We start from the raw sequence: 16,660 nt of genomic DNA on the forward strand, positions 1-16,660 counted from the left end.
ACTACTCTATTCCCCTTCTTCCCTCATTTTCCTTATTATTTTCCTAGAAGTCTTACTTCTTTGTTTAAACATATGTGCACATATTTGCATTTAAAGGTCTAACTGATAAAATGCGCAATGATTTTAATGTGATGAAAGATTTAGCTGTTCATACAAGATTGACACCAGAACAAAGGCAACGTGAAGTTGGAAGACTCATTGACTATATTCACAAGTAGGTCTCCTGAAAAATATAATGACTTATTAAATAAAATTTTTATATTAATCAGTCATTACAATGTATGATAATCTGTCAAAATTTCATTAAATAGTCTCAACATATATTTGAGTGAAAAATCACATAAAATTTCAGAGTTGGAAAGGACCTCAGTACAACCCATAATCGAAAACATGTCCAACAAGACAAGTAGCTTTTGCAATAACTATTCCATTTATGAACCCTAAATCTGCTTCTCTGCAGCTTCCATTCATTTCTCCTAGTTCTTCCCTTGGAGTCAAGTACATATGTTTGTTATATGTATGAAAAGTCATGTGTTCCCTGATTCTCTTCTAGATTAAAATCTCCAGGTCTTTGAACCAGTGCTGTACATGGCATGGATTCAAGGCCTTTCATCACTTTGATTGTCCTTTTTTGGATCTTCCCCTTCTTATCAATGACTTTCCTAATTTGGTGTACAGAGTTGAACATAAGAGTTCAGATGTGGTCTGCCCAGGACAGAGTATAGTAGGGTAGAAAAGCAAAATTTATTTAAACAAATCTAGTAATTAAGCAGCTTTGCATGGATGATTCAATAGAAGTAAGCAACCCGAGGGGTCATTAGAGGAAGCCAAATGAAACAAGATAATAGCAGATACATAAAGTATTTTGTGGTTTTTCTGTGAAAATAAAACAGTATCCTGAAGAAAAAATCTGAACATGCTGACCCTAAGAACTATTATAAAATAATTTCCTTGGGGCTATAATTTATTGTTTTGATTTGTTTTTGTGTCCCAATATTTTAAATTAACAGAGATGACAATGTTCAGAAGGAGCTTCGTGACTGGGGTTTGAGCTTTGACTCCAACTTACTGTCATTCTCAGGAAGAATATTGCAAGCAGAAAAGATTCACCAAGGAGGAAAAACAGTTAAGATTTCCTAAGTTGCTTTCTTATAAAGTCACTTGGGTTGAAAGTAAAATGGTTTAAGCCAATCATCTACTTTACAAAGTTAGAAGACCATTCTCCAAGAATAGTACTATAGTGTAGTACTAGTATGTAAGTAGTACCACATGAGGGGGGTGGAGGATGGGACATGGTACGGAAAGGACTATTAGAATTTTGTAGAGTACATCTTTTCCAACACTGTGTTAGGAACACAGCCAGCAGTACTACCCTCTATATCTTGGACACCTTGGACACTTTTGCCAAAGACATTGTTGATTTTGTGCCTTATAGTTCTCTTTCCTGCCTTTCAAAGAAGGGTGCAGGCAGAATGTACTTTGGGCACAATTTTGGGCCGATTTTTAAAATGTGGGAGGATGGCGTTAAAGATTTTGAGGGCTTGCCACTTAAATCAGGATACTCGGAACAGAGATGTTGAGAAAAAAGTTGTAAGCACTTTATGAGATTAGTTTGGCTTCTGTGAAATCTAGTGGTATGTGGTTTGGTTTTTAACCAAACTTAGTTGCTTTTGATATATGTAAAGTGCTTTGCCATCATTATTTTTATAATAGGATATCAAAAAGGTCAATTTACAGAATCACAACAATAATTACTAACCTTGGATTGGGGACTTCTCAGGATACACTTTCTCAAGGAGGATCATATAGGTGGTTGGTTTTTTGAGTGCTAATTGATATTGTAAAACACAGGCTATATACCCCAAAAGGAAAATGCTAGGTTAGACAGGCAAAAAATTTTGTAACAAATCTAGCAATTTTCTACACAGTAAAGTCATAATATAATCTGGTGGTGTCTACTCTCTGCCCCAGGATTGAATTTGAAATCAATTTACTAATTTTGTTGCATATTAAATCAGCTTTAGACACACTTAAGAATAAAATGTTCATTTGTAAACCATGATAACCATAGCTTTTATTAGGGTAGTGGTCAAATACGGTTTTGCTGGTGACATAGCTTGCATTTATAATTTGTTTCCAAACTTTCTCTTCTAGTTTGACTACAATCCACAATTTGCAGATTGGTCAAAAGAAACAAGAGGTGCTCCATTAATTAGTGTCAAACCACTAGATAATTGGTTATTGATTTATACACGAAGAAATTATGAGGCTGCCAATTCACTAATACAAAACCTATTCAAAGTTACACCTGCCATGGGCATACAAATGAAAAAAGCAATAATGTAAGTACAATTTTAAGTGTATTCTAACTTTTCTCTTATTTTAGTTGTTGACTGTTAGTACACTTGTACACTAAATTTAAACCTTAAGGGTTATTTTGTAGAAATCGTTCCATTTGAATGAGGCTGAAGAATAGTGAAGGAAAAGTAACTGATTAAACTGTTGAGATTATAAATGGTTAAAGATCTGAAACCATATCTAATATCAGGCATTACTTACTATAATATTTTGAATATATGTTTAGAAAGGCATTCTCTAGTGTTAGTAACTTGAAGAAATAGTGGAAAACCTGTTTCAGATGTGTTTGAAATGCTTTGGAATTTTGCCTCCTGAAGGCTTAGAGAAAACATTTTGAGTACCATAATACTGAAGAATTAATAACTTGTTACAAAATGTGAAGTTCATGTTCCCTTTTCCCTTAAAACAAATGATTATCAAATATTACAAGCAGCATGTGTTCAACTAATCTATTGATATTTTGGTGGCAGTTCTTCTATGTGAGCATTAAAAGAATTATGTAAAGATTATATAGATTATATAAATGCATGTTATGATTATTATTCCTATGCATATTATTTAATCTTCAAATGATAAATATGAAAGAATGGCTGTATGTGAGTAAGTTTGAGTCATTGAATGAAGGCTTAACTATGTTAATTTTTGTGAGTCCCCTTATTAGCTTGTTTTCTTAACTGTGTTAGTGACATAAAATTTAATTATTTTGATCTTTTGCATACACTATGAGAAGAGCTTGAACAAAAATGAGTTCCCTACAATTTTACCACTTAAATTTAAAAACAAAAATTATCATCACCAGGAAGACCCTCTCACTGAGTAGCCTTTGCTTCATCTTTGCCAGGGAAAAGAAAGTTAAGTTAAAGAAGAGCAATTTGCTTGTCATTGGCTGGGACAAAAAGAGGAAAGAATCAGTGAGTCATTCTTTCCCTTCTGTTACTGCTTTCGTGGTCTTAGGGTCCCAAACCACTGCCAGCTCTAGCCCAATGGAAAGCTCTGGGATGTGTACCCATTTAAAGAAAAAACAGCAGTCCCAAGTATGAAGTCCTTTTGCTTACAGATGTTCTCTCTTCATTTCTCAGTCAGACTGTGTCTGAAGTCAAATTGGCTGAAAGGAAAAACATTAGATCCAAATACTTGTTAACTTTGTTTAATTCTGGCTTAGCTACTAGGAGGTGAGCTGTTATTAGTTCTTGGACAAAAACAGGAAATGAAGCATTTTGACAGTTGTTGGAAGTTAGTATGAATGTGGACAGGCTGATACTCAGAAGTTCCTTATTGCCAACTGCAGACTTATTTAGGATACGAGGCATGTGATGCATTGAGTACAGTTGTAGCATTTAAAGTGTGTTTGTTATTGTTATTAGATATTTTTCACAGTACTGGAAAATCTCTCCCCTCTCCTTTATTTCTAAGGCAGTTTGATTTTTTTTAAACAAACTTCCCATATTTTAGCAGCATTTGCTTTTGGGCACAGACAGATGGCACAAAGGATAGAGCACCCAGCCTGGATTCAGGAAGACCTGAGTTCAAATCCAGCCTGATGCTTGTCATTAACCTCTGTTTGCCTCAGTTTCCTCAACTTTAAAGTGGGGTAATAATAGCACTTAACTTCCTAGTTGTTGTAAGCACAAAATGAAATAATAATCATACCTAGTTGTTGTAAGGATAAAATGAAATAATAATCATAAAGTGTTTAGCACAGTGCCTGGCACATATTAAATGCTGTATAAATGTTAGCTGCAATTTTTTTTCCCATTGCATTCTCAGGCCATGCTATTTTATTGCTAAAAACCAAAAACAAACCCCAAAAGTTTTATACTTAGTTGCAGAGTTTCCAGCTTAGGTTTTTAAAAATAGTTCCACTTTATACCATCAAAAGAATAAAATCTCTCCTTCAAACCCCCAAGGATGCATAAATATACAAGCAAAGCTGTGTTTTCCAAAATTTTAGGCATGAAATTCTAACAATGAGAAATCATAACAATATTAGCTTGTAAAATGTAACTGTGCAATAGAATAGAGGGATTACAGTGTTGCATGCACATACAGTAAGTAAACAATCTTTCCTGCACTAAAGAAAGGCAACATATAGTATATAGAGTATGTGAAATGAGCTCTTCAGTATTGGGTCTTTCTAATCTAATGCCAAATTGTTTATTTTACATAGAATAGTTGAACAATTTTAAAAGCAGCTTCAGGAATAGCAGTTACTTAGAGATGGAAGATTACCATGCACTGCTCTAGTTTCTTTTATTTAGCTGCTATTATTATTGTTGTTGAAGTTTGGGTTTGTGTTCTTAATGTATTTTTTATTCTTTTCAAGTTTGGGTTTCATGGATCATTTCTCAGTATGTAAAATCTTAAGTTAACATAATTGTATGAATTCCACCCGTTTTACAATTACATGAATCTTGAATTTTTGCTGCCTTCTAAATGTAAATTAATTCTTTTCCTAGGATTGAAGTGGATGATAGAACTGAAGCCTATCTTCGAGTCTTACAGCAAAAGGTTACATCAGATACGCAAATTGTAAGTAGCTAATTAAGTAGCTATGGGCATTTTCTAATTGAAGTTCTGTTTAAAAGTTTAAGATCTAGCTGTTTTTTCCCCCAGAAAAGTGCTTTGTAATTGGGGATGAGTTTCCCAGGCTAACTTGGTACTGTATTTAACTTGGTACTATACTATGTTCTTGAAGAGCTAAGACCAAAGTAATCTACAGATCATGCTAATATTTATCTGGAATGCCTTTGCTCATGCTAGTCCCTTTTCTCTGTCTCATCCTTCACCCTCACTCCATCTTTTTAAATTTTCCCATTCAAAGTTTAACACAAGCCTTAATTCCTTCATAAACATGTCATCAAACTTTGCTTAACTCCATTTGTCAGTATACTTAGCTTTTTCCCTATTCTCAATTCAATTGTATTTACAATACGTACCCCCTCTAGTTAGCATTCATTTATTAGTTTGTTTCCTATACATTAGTCTTGTCTCTCCAATTAGATTATTACCTCCCCACCTACTAAGGATTAGTACAATATCTAATGTTCTAGAGTGAGAATCAAGGAAGCTTGCGGGGATCCCCTATTAAATTATAAGCTCCTTTGATTGCATGATCTTTTGGTATCCCCAGTGTCTTGAAAATAGAGAGCACCTAAATTACTTTGCGCGTATTGACTCTAGAACATTGTTCGATTGTGCAGGTTATTTCCAAATCTAAATCTATGACTTAAAATTTTTTTCTGCTAGTTTTGTAATACATGTGCTAGTGAGAACAAAGAAATACTTATTCAGTTACTCTTATTACTTAGATTCCTGAGAAAATTACACAAGTACTACATTGATGCCTACCTTTTCTCAAGTGCCTTTTGGCCAATGGGCAAGTGTAGTATGTTGGGAGGATGTAAACAACCCTTAGATAAAAATGAACTTTGGGCTGGGGCATAAAGGAATAGGGATTGTGTTCTTTCTAGGCCTTTTATTCTCATAATTAAATGCCACCATCAGGTTACCGTTGCTGTATTTAGCTGAATTACGAAGGGTTACAAAAGGAGTAGCGTTGGAAACAATTTCACCAATCTGCCAAAAGAAACCTAAACAAAGTTACTAGTAGCTGTTATGAGCCAAGTACTAGTAGGAAAAAAAGGTTAAGAAATAGATCCCTATACCTAGAATGCTCACAATTGAGTGACGCAGGGAAAATATAATAAAAATAACTAGGATAAGAAACTATACATAAGCATGAGAAGAGGAATAAAAAACATGGTAAGTGAGGATCATTCCTGGGGCAAGGAAGGGGGACATGCAGATATGCAGATGGCTCCATGGAGAGGCTGCATATGACTTGTGCCTTACTTAGTAGATAGGATGTTAAAATGAGGTGAAAGAAAAGTATATTTATTGTCAGCTATGAGGAACAGTATGATTAAAAGGAGGCAGGAACAGCTTGAGATTCATCCAGTTTGCCTAGCTAGAGTATAGGGTATGTGGGTGGGGAAATTGCATTTATCTTACTCTAGATTGTCTTTATTGTGTTAAATAAATAGCACTTAAACTTCCTGTATGTTTGCTTGAGAACTGCTTTTCTCCCCTAAATGAATTTCATTTGAATGTCCACAGTACTCCTATTCTTCATGGAGCCTCCTTTCCTCCCCATGCCCCCCCCCTTTTCCCAGTAAGTTTTTATTGGGGCAGCTAGGTGGCACAGTGGGTGACTGGAAGCAGGAAAAGTTGTCTTGTTGAGTTCAAATCTGGCCTCAGACACTTACTATCTGTGTGACCCTGGGCAAGTCACTTAACTGGGTTTGCCTCAGTTTCCTCTTACATAAAATTATCCAGAAAAGGAAATGGCAAACCACTCTGGTATTTTTGACAAGAAACTCCAAATAGGGTGACAAAATCAGACATGTCTGAAAAATGACTGAACAGCATTTTTATTGATACCATTTGAAAATATCACCATAGTTTCCTAAAGTAGTCTCTCTCCCAGAGAGCCATTCCACATAGACAATATTTTAAAGACAAAAGAGGAAAATGAAAAGAAAAAAAGTTGGATAACTGATCAGTTTGTCAAATATCTTGAAAATATGTACAAGTGTACTACACTTGTGAACCTTTCACTGCTGCAAATGGGTGGGTGGGTGGGAGTATTTTCTCTTTCAAGCCATTTTTGCTGTTGTCATAGATATTTTAATTCGGATTTCATGAGAATTGAGAATTTTATATGGCAAAGTCCAGTTAGCTATGTGGCAGTCAAGAAATATATAGTTACCTCATCTGTTGCTATAATTTAGAGAAGTTAAGCTGAAATTCTTATACTTTTGGTTGTTTTTCTGTGTTTTTCCCCCCAAGGTAGTTTGTCTGTTGTCTAGTAATCGGAAAGACAAGTATGATGCTATAAAAAAATACTTATGTACAGACTGTCCTACTCCAAGTCAGTGTGTGATAGCAAGAACCTTAGGCAAGCAACAAACTGTAATGGCCATTGCTACAAAGATTGCTCTTCAGATGAACTGCAAGATGGGAGGAGAACTTTGGAGGGTTGATATGCCTGTAAGTTTGATTTTATTGCACTCTTCTTGTTTTTGATGCATTTAATCTGTCCGGGTTTATATTAGTAGTTATATAGAGATCTAAAATTTTACTATGGTTTTAAGCCACTTAAGTATGACAGTTACAACGAATGCTGATATAGAGCAGAAATCCAAATAAAGTAAGTCAAAAAATAAAGGACTCAGGTAAAACTTCTCTGTCACATCTGACAATTTAACAGAGTAGTCAATTTTAAGTATTCAGATAAACATAGAAATGGCTAAATAAGAAAGGAAAAAAACTAAAGCTACATTAGTACTTAAAATTAACTAGTACTACTTGTATTCATTTTAAGAAAATGTATCTCCTTGATTTTATTAAAATATTTTTGTTGACATCTTTTGGGTTTTCTATCACATTTCCCAGTGTAGTCCTCTGCCCCCATCATATCCCTTTGAGGCCAAGATTGGTCAATTTGGTTTTGCATCTCCTTAACTTAAATTGTTATACTTGTAACTTATGTGACTGAATTTGCTTTTTTTCCCTTAAGCTAAAGCTAGCAATGATTATTGGTATTGATTGTTACCACGACACTACAGCTGGGCGACGGTCAATTGCAGGATTTGTTGCTAGTATCAATGAAGGAATGACACGGTAAGGAAGGTTTGCTGTAAGATAGCTTGAGTGAATTTTACAAATAAAAGCCAGAGCTATGACAGAAATGCAAAGAGACCAAACAAGAAGGAAGAAGGGAGGATGAGTTGGTGGGTAGTATTCTTTTCTGTGGCTAATGTCTCTCTGATCCTGTGGCTACTTTGTTTTCTTTGAACACTCTCAGTGGAAGCCAAGGCCTAGAGAACTCTCCCACATTGAAAACATCATCTAAAGGAACCAGAGAGACAGCTATTGGACTTTAAAAACTGAGGAGAAGCAAGAAGTGTCGCTGGTTTATAGAATGATGCAGAAGACTTGGTGGCTAGGGTCTAGGTATAACAGCTGGGAATTGTATAAATAAAGCCATTTTTCTTTTGAAAGGGGCAAAAACGAATAACTCATCTAGTTGCCAGATGGCCAAATCTTATTTTTTAAAAAAATACATTTTATTGATATTTTTTGCTTTTATATCACCTATCTTTCCTACTGTGCCTTTCCCCTTTCCCCCATTCTACAGAGCCATCCCTTATAATAAATAATAACAAAAGAAAGAAAAAGAAGTTCCACAAAACAAACCAACCTATGAAAGAACTCTTTATGTGCAATAGGAGCAGAGTAAGATGTCTCATATTTCTTCTTTGAGGCCAAGCTTAATAATTTGTAATTCCACAGCATTCAGTTTTGGTTTTGTCGTTTCCTTACATTTACATTGTCGTAGTCGCTAGGTATATTGTTTTCCTAATTCTGCTAACTTCACTTAGTGTCAGTTCTCCTATATTTTTGCGTTTCTCTGTATTCACCATTTCTTACAGCACAGTAAAATTCCATTACATTTATGTATCCCAGTTTGTTTAGCTCTTCCCCTGCTGATGATGGTACTTACTTTCTTTCTAACTCTGGAAACTCTGGGTTAAAGTATATGAATATTTTAGTCATTTTCTTTGCATAACTGCAGATTACTTTCCAGAATGGTTATACCAATTCAGAGTTCTACCTAAAATGCATTAATGTGTCTGTCTTTTCAAGACTACTCCAATATTGACTATGCTCTATTGTTTTGATTTGCCTTTCTTTAAACAGTTTGCAGTGCATCTTTTGAGAATTGTCTGTTCATATCCTTGGCCAAAGCTTATTTGTAAGATTTAATAGTAGACTATAGACTACTTTTGAGGTTGGGGAGGGGGTTATTTCTGTATCTGAGGTTATATAGCCATTTCAAATAACTGATACTAATTGGCTACTTCTAACTTAAAAATAGTTTTTGGTAAAGCCTTCCTTTGATTAAAAAATGCCTGCTTCCTTACCACTGGATAACACATTTCATATAGCAGTGATGTGTAAACAAAGTCACATTTGGAATCAGAGGATGTTTGAAATATTGGCTTCTGTCATTGTGGGACCTTGGACAAATCAACCTGAGTCCCATGTTCCTAATCTGGAAACTGAGGGCATTGAAATAATTTTGAGAGTATTGAAACAAAAAAAAAATAAAGAAGCTTGGGATCATTAAAAGAACCACATAGTTTACTAAGGGCAATCTAGTCTACTACTTTTTGGTTATGGGTCCATCTCACTGTCCATTTGCAGGGGTTCACAAAGATTATGTGATGAGCCCTATAATATAGAGATTGCTGGCAGTTTGCCAAAATTTTGTGTTTGGGGGGATTAGTAGGTTCAGCACTGATAAACTTATGTAGGTATTATAGTAGAAATGCAGTGATGTATATGATGTTTTGGCTCGTAAGCTTTTTTTGTTTCACGTACAGTTTTCAGACATTAATGTTTTCTATTTTTCTCTGAAAAGCTGGTTTTCTCGTTGTGTCTTTCAAGATAGAGGGCAGGAACTAGTAGATGGGCTCAAGGTCTGCTTGCAAGGTAAGGATCTGATTAGCATCTTACTTTGGCCCTTAAAAGAAGCTATATTTAAAAACATCATTGAAGAATACTAAGCCAGAATTTGTCAGAAATGCAAACTACTTTTCAGGCTTTTGTTCTTTTAAAAACTTTGTTGATTTTCTTTCAGCTGCATTGAGGGCCTGGAATAGTTACAATGAATATATGCCTAGTCGAATTGTTGTATATCGGGATGGTGTAGGTGATGGCCAACTGAAAACCTTGGTTAATTATGAAGTACCACAGTTTTTGGACTGCCTAAAATCTGTTGGTAAAGGTTACAAGTAAGCACACACAATATAAAATGACTTTCTATGTTATTCTTGTGATCTTCTAAAGCTGTTACAAAACTGTTTTAACTATAGGTGAAAAAGGAAGTATGTTAAACATGGTTTAAAAATGCATAATCAGACTTGAATTGATGGTAGGAAGTAAAGGAACATAGTTTTCCCCTTTCTCATTTTATCTTCTCAACAAAGCAGAGTAGGAATGATAGAGTAAAACTTAAATCCTTTCAAAGAACAACTAAACTTTTGCTTTATTTCATGCTTCAGTGTTCAGGAAACTGAAACTTTTTGGTTATAGCTGCTGCCTTGAAAGATTGCAAACAACCAGGAAAGGCAGGATCTATATCAACATTCCTATTCTCTCTTCAGAATTCTACCTATTTTTCCCTTTGAACTTTTTATCTGTACTATTGATTTAGCTACTAATTACATACATCTGACTAAATTTTTATTTCTTTCTGTCCCTTTTGGCTTACCATCCCTAAATGGCAAGCTCCCTGAATGCAGGGACTGAGCCTCATACTTTTTCTTGAAGTGTCTCACCAATAACTTGTGCATAATAAACATTTTATATGGTTCCTTGGGATATCTTGGTTGAAAATCCCAGAAAAGGTTTGTACAAGGATTTTCTCCCTCCCTAAGCAAAACTGACAACTTCTATTTTGCATTTAAAAGGAGAAGTAAGGAATTGCTATATGAGCTAGAGTTGCTCTAATAGCTGAAAAATACGCCACATCCCTGAGACTATAAGGTACTAGATCATTTTTTCCTCTGTAAAATGAAATATGACCCTTTCTTTCCATATTCAGAAATTTTAAGTTTTTTATTCTGTTGAAAGTAGGGGTGGGGGAAAGACATTTTAAGTCTGTGACCAACTAAAGTATTACTGTCTCCCTATATTGGCTGCTGTTCCTCTCATGTGTACGCACACACACACACAGAGCAGTATTGATAAGTCAGGACTTTTGGTAAATAGCTTTTCTTTTTGCTATTGATTCCATGTCTGCTAGCAATCTCTGTGTTTATTTTTTGAATTCTTTAACATTACGTATTCTCATCTTTTTTTAATGCATTGTTCAGATTCTTTAGTAGTTTACAGAGTAAAATCTTACAAAAGTAGCAAGGCAAGTATGTTATATCTGATACACTTTTTTTCCACTGATCATACAAATCCTATTTTACCTGCCCACTAACTGCTTGGGAAACCTGGAAGTATAGTACATATACTATACATATAGAACATATGCCAATGTCTGCAGTATTTCCTGCATTATTTCACTAGCTCTTTTGATGCTGTTAGTTCACTTAAGCAACTGGGATAATACACTAGTTACTTTGGCTTTAGGTCACACTGTAAGGAGAGTATCCCATCCCCAGGAAGATCACCTTCAGTGTCAAAGTTAACATGCCCATTCAGAACAGAGGAAAATGGTACTGAGGATGAGAGAGTACCAAGGTCTGGAAGTACAGGTTTCCTGCCACCAAGCTAGAGGACTTTCCTCTGAAGTCTTGGCACAGAAGGAAAATATTGCTATAGGGAGAAAACTGATAGCTTGTAGGACAGGAAGACCATGGAATTGATTGTCAATTGATGGCAAAAATAAAACAAAAAACACTGAGGAAATATCTTTTTACATAATTCTAGAGATCCTTTTGGAAATAGTAATTTAAAATAGGCTCGCAGCAATTGTTTGTTCATTTCAGTCATGTCTTACTTTTTGTGACCCCATTTGGCAAAGATAGTGGAGTGGTTTGCTATTTCCTCATTTTATAGATGAGGAGACAGACAAAACAGAGCTAAGTGACTTGCCTGGGGTCACACAGCTAGGAAGTGTTTGAGGCTGGATTTGAATTCACATCTTCCTGACTTAAGGCCCAGCACTCTATTTAATATGCACCTAGCTGCCCCTAATGAGCAATATTTTCCATTGAAACACAGCCAAGTGTGGTTGAATTAATGTTTTTTTTAATTACTCAAAAGTTTTTCATGACTACCATTCAAAGAAAAAAATTAGTACTTTAAAAAAATTGGATGAAATTAATCTCTCTCTCTCTGTGATAACATATCAAATTGCCCCTTTTATCTCCTTAGCTTTTTGCTTTAGTTGGAATGAAGCCAGCAGCTACTTGTAGGAAACTATTGAGATTATTTTGATGATTTTTTTAAAGTTACTAAACAATAGATAAGGCATCGGATCTGGAGAAGGAAGATTTGGGTTCAAATCCTTACCCTTCTCTGGGTTTCAGTATCTATTTGTACAGAGGAATTAAAGTTAATTAAATTAAGTCCCTACCACCTTTAAAGTTCTAATTATAATCCAACCCTTCAACTTGGTTTCTAAGGCATTTACAAGTTTATCTGGGAAGGAAGTAGTGATGGTAGCAGAAAAGCTCACTATTTCTTTAATTGGCTTTCAAGAAAGTTCCTTATTTGATTCAGTTGTACAGGAGATGCCTTTCTCTTGTTCTATCCAGATGCTTTATTATTGTTGTGGGGCCTTGTTTTGGTTCTGTCTGCAACAGTGGTTCTCAAAGTTAGTCTTTATAACCATTTTGTGTAGGACAAAGAAACCTGTGAGGTATATGCCCTATTCACTTGCCATTGGGAGGAAAAAAAAAACTCAAGGAAATATTGAGTATTTACTGTGTATGTAATAAAGTTCTGAGTGCAATGAAGATATAATAGTATGAGAAGCATTCCTATTTAAAGGTGCTTTCTCTCTGGTAGGAGAATTAACATTCAAATTTTTTAAAAAAGTGAAAAGGTAAGTGCTAAATGAATATTATATATTATATATTTAAAACAAATGCTGTACAGAAGTCAGAAGAAAATTCTGTTCATTTGGGGTCATTGGGAGAAAAGTTTCACATATTTTCGCAAATTTTGTATGCATTAGGACAAAGGATACACAATTTTACCAGAGCAGAGGCTCTGTTGGAGGAGAGTAGCAGAAAATAATGCTGTACAAAGCTTAAAATAACATAAGGAGTACAGAATTTATCCTGTAGGATGGTGGTGAGCCACTGTAGGACTTCGATCTGAGACCTGAAAGGGTTAGATAATACTTATATAGCACAGCACCTACTATGTGCAAGGCACTATGCTAGGTTCTTTTATTTGGGGCTTGGATCCAAAATAGGGAATAGGACAGGATGCTAGAGCTAGGAATGCAGATTTAGGTCCTACATTTTAGAATATATAAAAAATCATCTCTTCTTTATGAAAATGTCCCCAAATTAGAAAATGTAATAAAAAGCTTACAGATTACACTCCCCCCATCTGCCATGTCTGGATATTTGGACACAATGTTACCAAAAGAATCATAGGTATATTGGAATTAAGTTTATCTGTGTTTGAAGTTTGTAGTACTTTTCAAAAGGAGATTTTAAATGTGTGATGGACATGCAATGATAATACTAAGGAAGGAAGAGCTTCTGATAATACTGTCTATTCTGCTGTTTTCCACCCTGCTATCTAATAATTCCTTCCTGGTTCTGCAGCTTCATATTATTTCTGGTAGAATTAATGCCCATAATAGCATAGCTTTCAACTAGTACAGGGTGTTTAATTTCATGGTCCTTTTTAAAAATAAGACAATATAAGAATGCTTTGAAAACTTTCAAGGGGTGACTTCATGATAAATGTCACTGCATTTTATTAATCCTTAAGCCCAAGACTAACAGTAATTGTGGTGAAGAAACGAGTGAATGCCAGATTTTTTGCACAGTCTGGAGGAAGACTTCAAAATCCACTTCCTGGGACAGTTATTGATGTGGAAGTTACCAGACCAGAATGGTAAGTTCTAATGGAAGATGACTACACTGGGAATCCAATAACATAGAAAGACTCCTGTATGAAATCTTGACACTATTTCTATACTTCTTTTCTGTAATCTCACTGTATCTAGACTTAAGTTCACTTTGATTCCTGACATTTATCTTTATAGATTCCAAGTTCATCTTCATGACTAATTTGTCCTGTTAAACAGTGTACACCCAATTGTACATTACTTTGTATGTTCCCCTCACCCTACTTCTACCCCAGATAACTAAGACCCTTTCCAATTACATTTTTGTGATTTATTTTTCATTAATTTTCAATTTTATGTAAAGATAATTTTCAGCATTCATTATTGTAAAATTTTGAGTTCCAAATTTTTCTTCCCAAGACAGTAAGCAGTTGGATATAGATTATACATGTACAATCATGATAACTAATTTTCTAACCCAAATTCTTAACACCCCACTTATTTAGTGGTCATATTTCTTGGAGCTTCAACCATATGAAGCATAGCTGGAGATTCAGAACAAAGCTGTTGGAGGGAAGGGAGAACCTCTAGGCACAAAAAGCCTAATATATCCTTTTTCCAGAGCCATTTTTTGTTCATCACCTAAACAGTTGTTTACAAAGTGTGAAGCCCACTAGAAACAGCACATTGATGAGGAAGGAGAAAGCATGTTCTCATATAAAGAAGAGTAGAGCAATCTGTGCACATTTAGTATGGGAATAAAGCACTCATTCAGCAGATATATATTAAGTGCATGTTGTGTGCTTAAGTATTATGCTAAGCTAGGAGCAGGGGATTCAAAGACTAAAAAAATTGAAGTCTTTCTTTGCCCTTACATTCTACTGGGAGGAAACTCTATGTCCACAGATAAGTAAGGCCCCTCCCACCTTGGACGTAATTCATTATCAAATAACTTCAGGTTCAGTTCAACAACCATTTATTTTATATTCTAAACTCAATCCAGTCAGTAAGTACAATAATCCATAATATTTACACATGAGATAGATTCTACTAGCCAATTCTGAACACTCAGCAAATGTTAAATACAAGCTGTTGGGCAAGCAAGATCTCCTAACCAAACTTGCTACCTGTGAAGTCTGGCCAGATATAGATATCTGTCTACATCTACAATATAACTGATGGGAAATTAACTTGAATTACAGCTTGATAAAATTATTTATGCTCATGTTGACCCAGACTCATTAAGGGTTAAATTATATTTAACATATTGTATTTAACAAAAGGAAGTGCATATGCAGTCTAGAAAGATGCATGGGAATTAAGTGAATTTTCCACATAATTAAAGCTTAAATCTTTAAGCACCAAAGCTTAAAATAATGTATCTTATTTCTGTATAGTCAGCTATTACAATCCAAATCTAAGAATTACTTTTGTGATTTAGTTGGTAACATTTTAACTTTCAATTTGTCTCTCAGGCAGATGTTAATTTTCAGGAGGGTGGTTCAAAATGGCTCTGGGTAACAAGGTGAGACTTGAAAATACTGCAGAGATAATTAATTTTTTCATGTTAGCCACATAGCCTTAATTTTTTACAAGTTGCATTTGTGCTTCATTGTTAAAACTGACATTACAGAAAGTGCCATTATAATTTTCTAATAGTTAACATCAATAAATATCTGAAGTAGAGTAATTGAAGTGACTTGATAATAATGTTTCTGTACTAAAATCCCCATGTCCAAAAGGGTGAAATAAAATATTTCTATTTATTGACTTCAAGCACCTCTTGTCAATTTTTCATCAAATTTTTTGTTCATTTGACACTTACTTGCTTGAAATACTTTTTTCATGTTATAAAAGATATCAAATCTGTTAAAATGTTTGTAAATAGCACTTTGCAAAATTTATAGTGTTGTATAAATGCTAAGATTATTACTGTGAACTGCTTTGCTTGATACTTTTTCAGGTATGACTTTTTTATTGTGAGCCAGGCTGTAAGAAGTGGTAGTGTTTCTCCTACACATTATAATGTAATCTATGACAACAGTGGCCTGAAACCAGACCATATACAACGATTAACTTACAAGCTCTGCCATGTGTATTATAACTGGCCAGTAAGTATTTTCCATATTGACATTTTTTTTCCAAATTGGTGATGACTATTTTAAAATTTTCAGTCTGCATTAACTTGTATTCATTTAACATTGGCAGCATTTATAGCCTTATCAATAAATTTTATTTCAAATAACTTTTTGCCCCTCTCTTCTTCCCTAAAGGGTGTCATTCGAGTTCCAGCTCCTTGCCAGTATGCTCACAAACTGGCTTTCCTTGTTGGCCAGAGTATTCACAAAGAACCTAATCTGTCACTGTCAAATCGTCTTTATTACCTGTGAACTGTAGAAGAACACAGAAAGCAGTCTGAAAGACTAGCTTCATAGATTTTTTCCTTTTTGCAAATGGAGCTTTCGGAAGTCTTCCTAGATGCAGCATTTTTTCCCCCTTAACAACTGTAACATGGAAAGGGAGATAAGAAATGTGAGTTCTATTGCCAACTCTGCTATTGACTCATTGTGTGACTATGCAAGTGACTCATTTTACGGATGGGAAGACTGAAGGAAGAACATTTATTTTGCTTTTTACCTCACAAGGATGTTATAGTGGTTTTGTGATGCACCAAACAAAAAGGCTATTTGG

The 16,660-nt window shown here is 34.8% G+C and overlaps 1 protein-coding gene across 1 annotated transcript in view; it reads left to right on the plus strand.

The window, feature by feature from the left end:
• LOC118832025 (piwi-like protein 1) overlaps positions 1-16,359 on the plus strand; it is a 51,685-nt gene extending 35,326 nt beyond the window's left edge. The window contains exons 11-21 of the mRNA XM_036739511.1: positions 97-214; positions 1,011-1,125; positions 2,155-2,342; positions 4,815-4,887; positions 7,207-7,407; positions 7,937-8,040; positions 9,845-9,915; positions 10,064-10,217; positions 13,891-14,016; positions 15,933-16,080; positions 16,243-16,359. Of these exons, the coding sequence (XP_036595406.1) occupies positions 97-214; positions 1,011-1,125; positions 2,155-2,342; positions 4,815-4,887; positions 7,207-7,407; positions 7,937-8,040; positions 9,845-9,915; positions 10,064-10,217; positions 13,891-14,016; positions 15,933-16,080; positions 16,243-16,359 (1,415 nt within the window). The remainder of the gene's footprint in view (positions 1-96; positions 215-1,010; positions 1,126-2,154; positions 2,343-4,814; positions 4,888-7,206; positions 7,408-7,936; positions 8,041-9,844; positions 9,916-10,063; positions 10,218-13,890; positions 14,017-15,932; positions 16,081-16,242) is intronic.
• Positions 16,360-16,660: the final 301 nt, after the last annotated feature.

Source organism: Trichosurus vulpecula, chromosome 1 (genome assembly GCF_011100635.1).
Source record: "Trichosurus vulpecula isolate mTriVul1 chromosome 1, mTriVul1.pri, whole genome shotgun sequence".
Lineage (NCBI taxonomy): Eukaryota > Metazoa > Chordata > Mammalia > Diprotodontia > Phalangeridae > Trichosurus > Trichosurus vulpecula.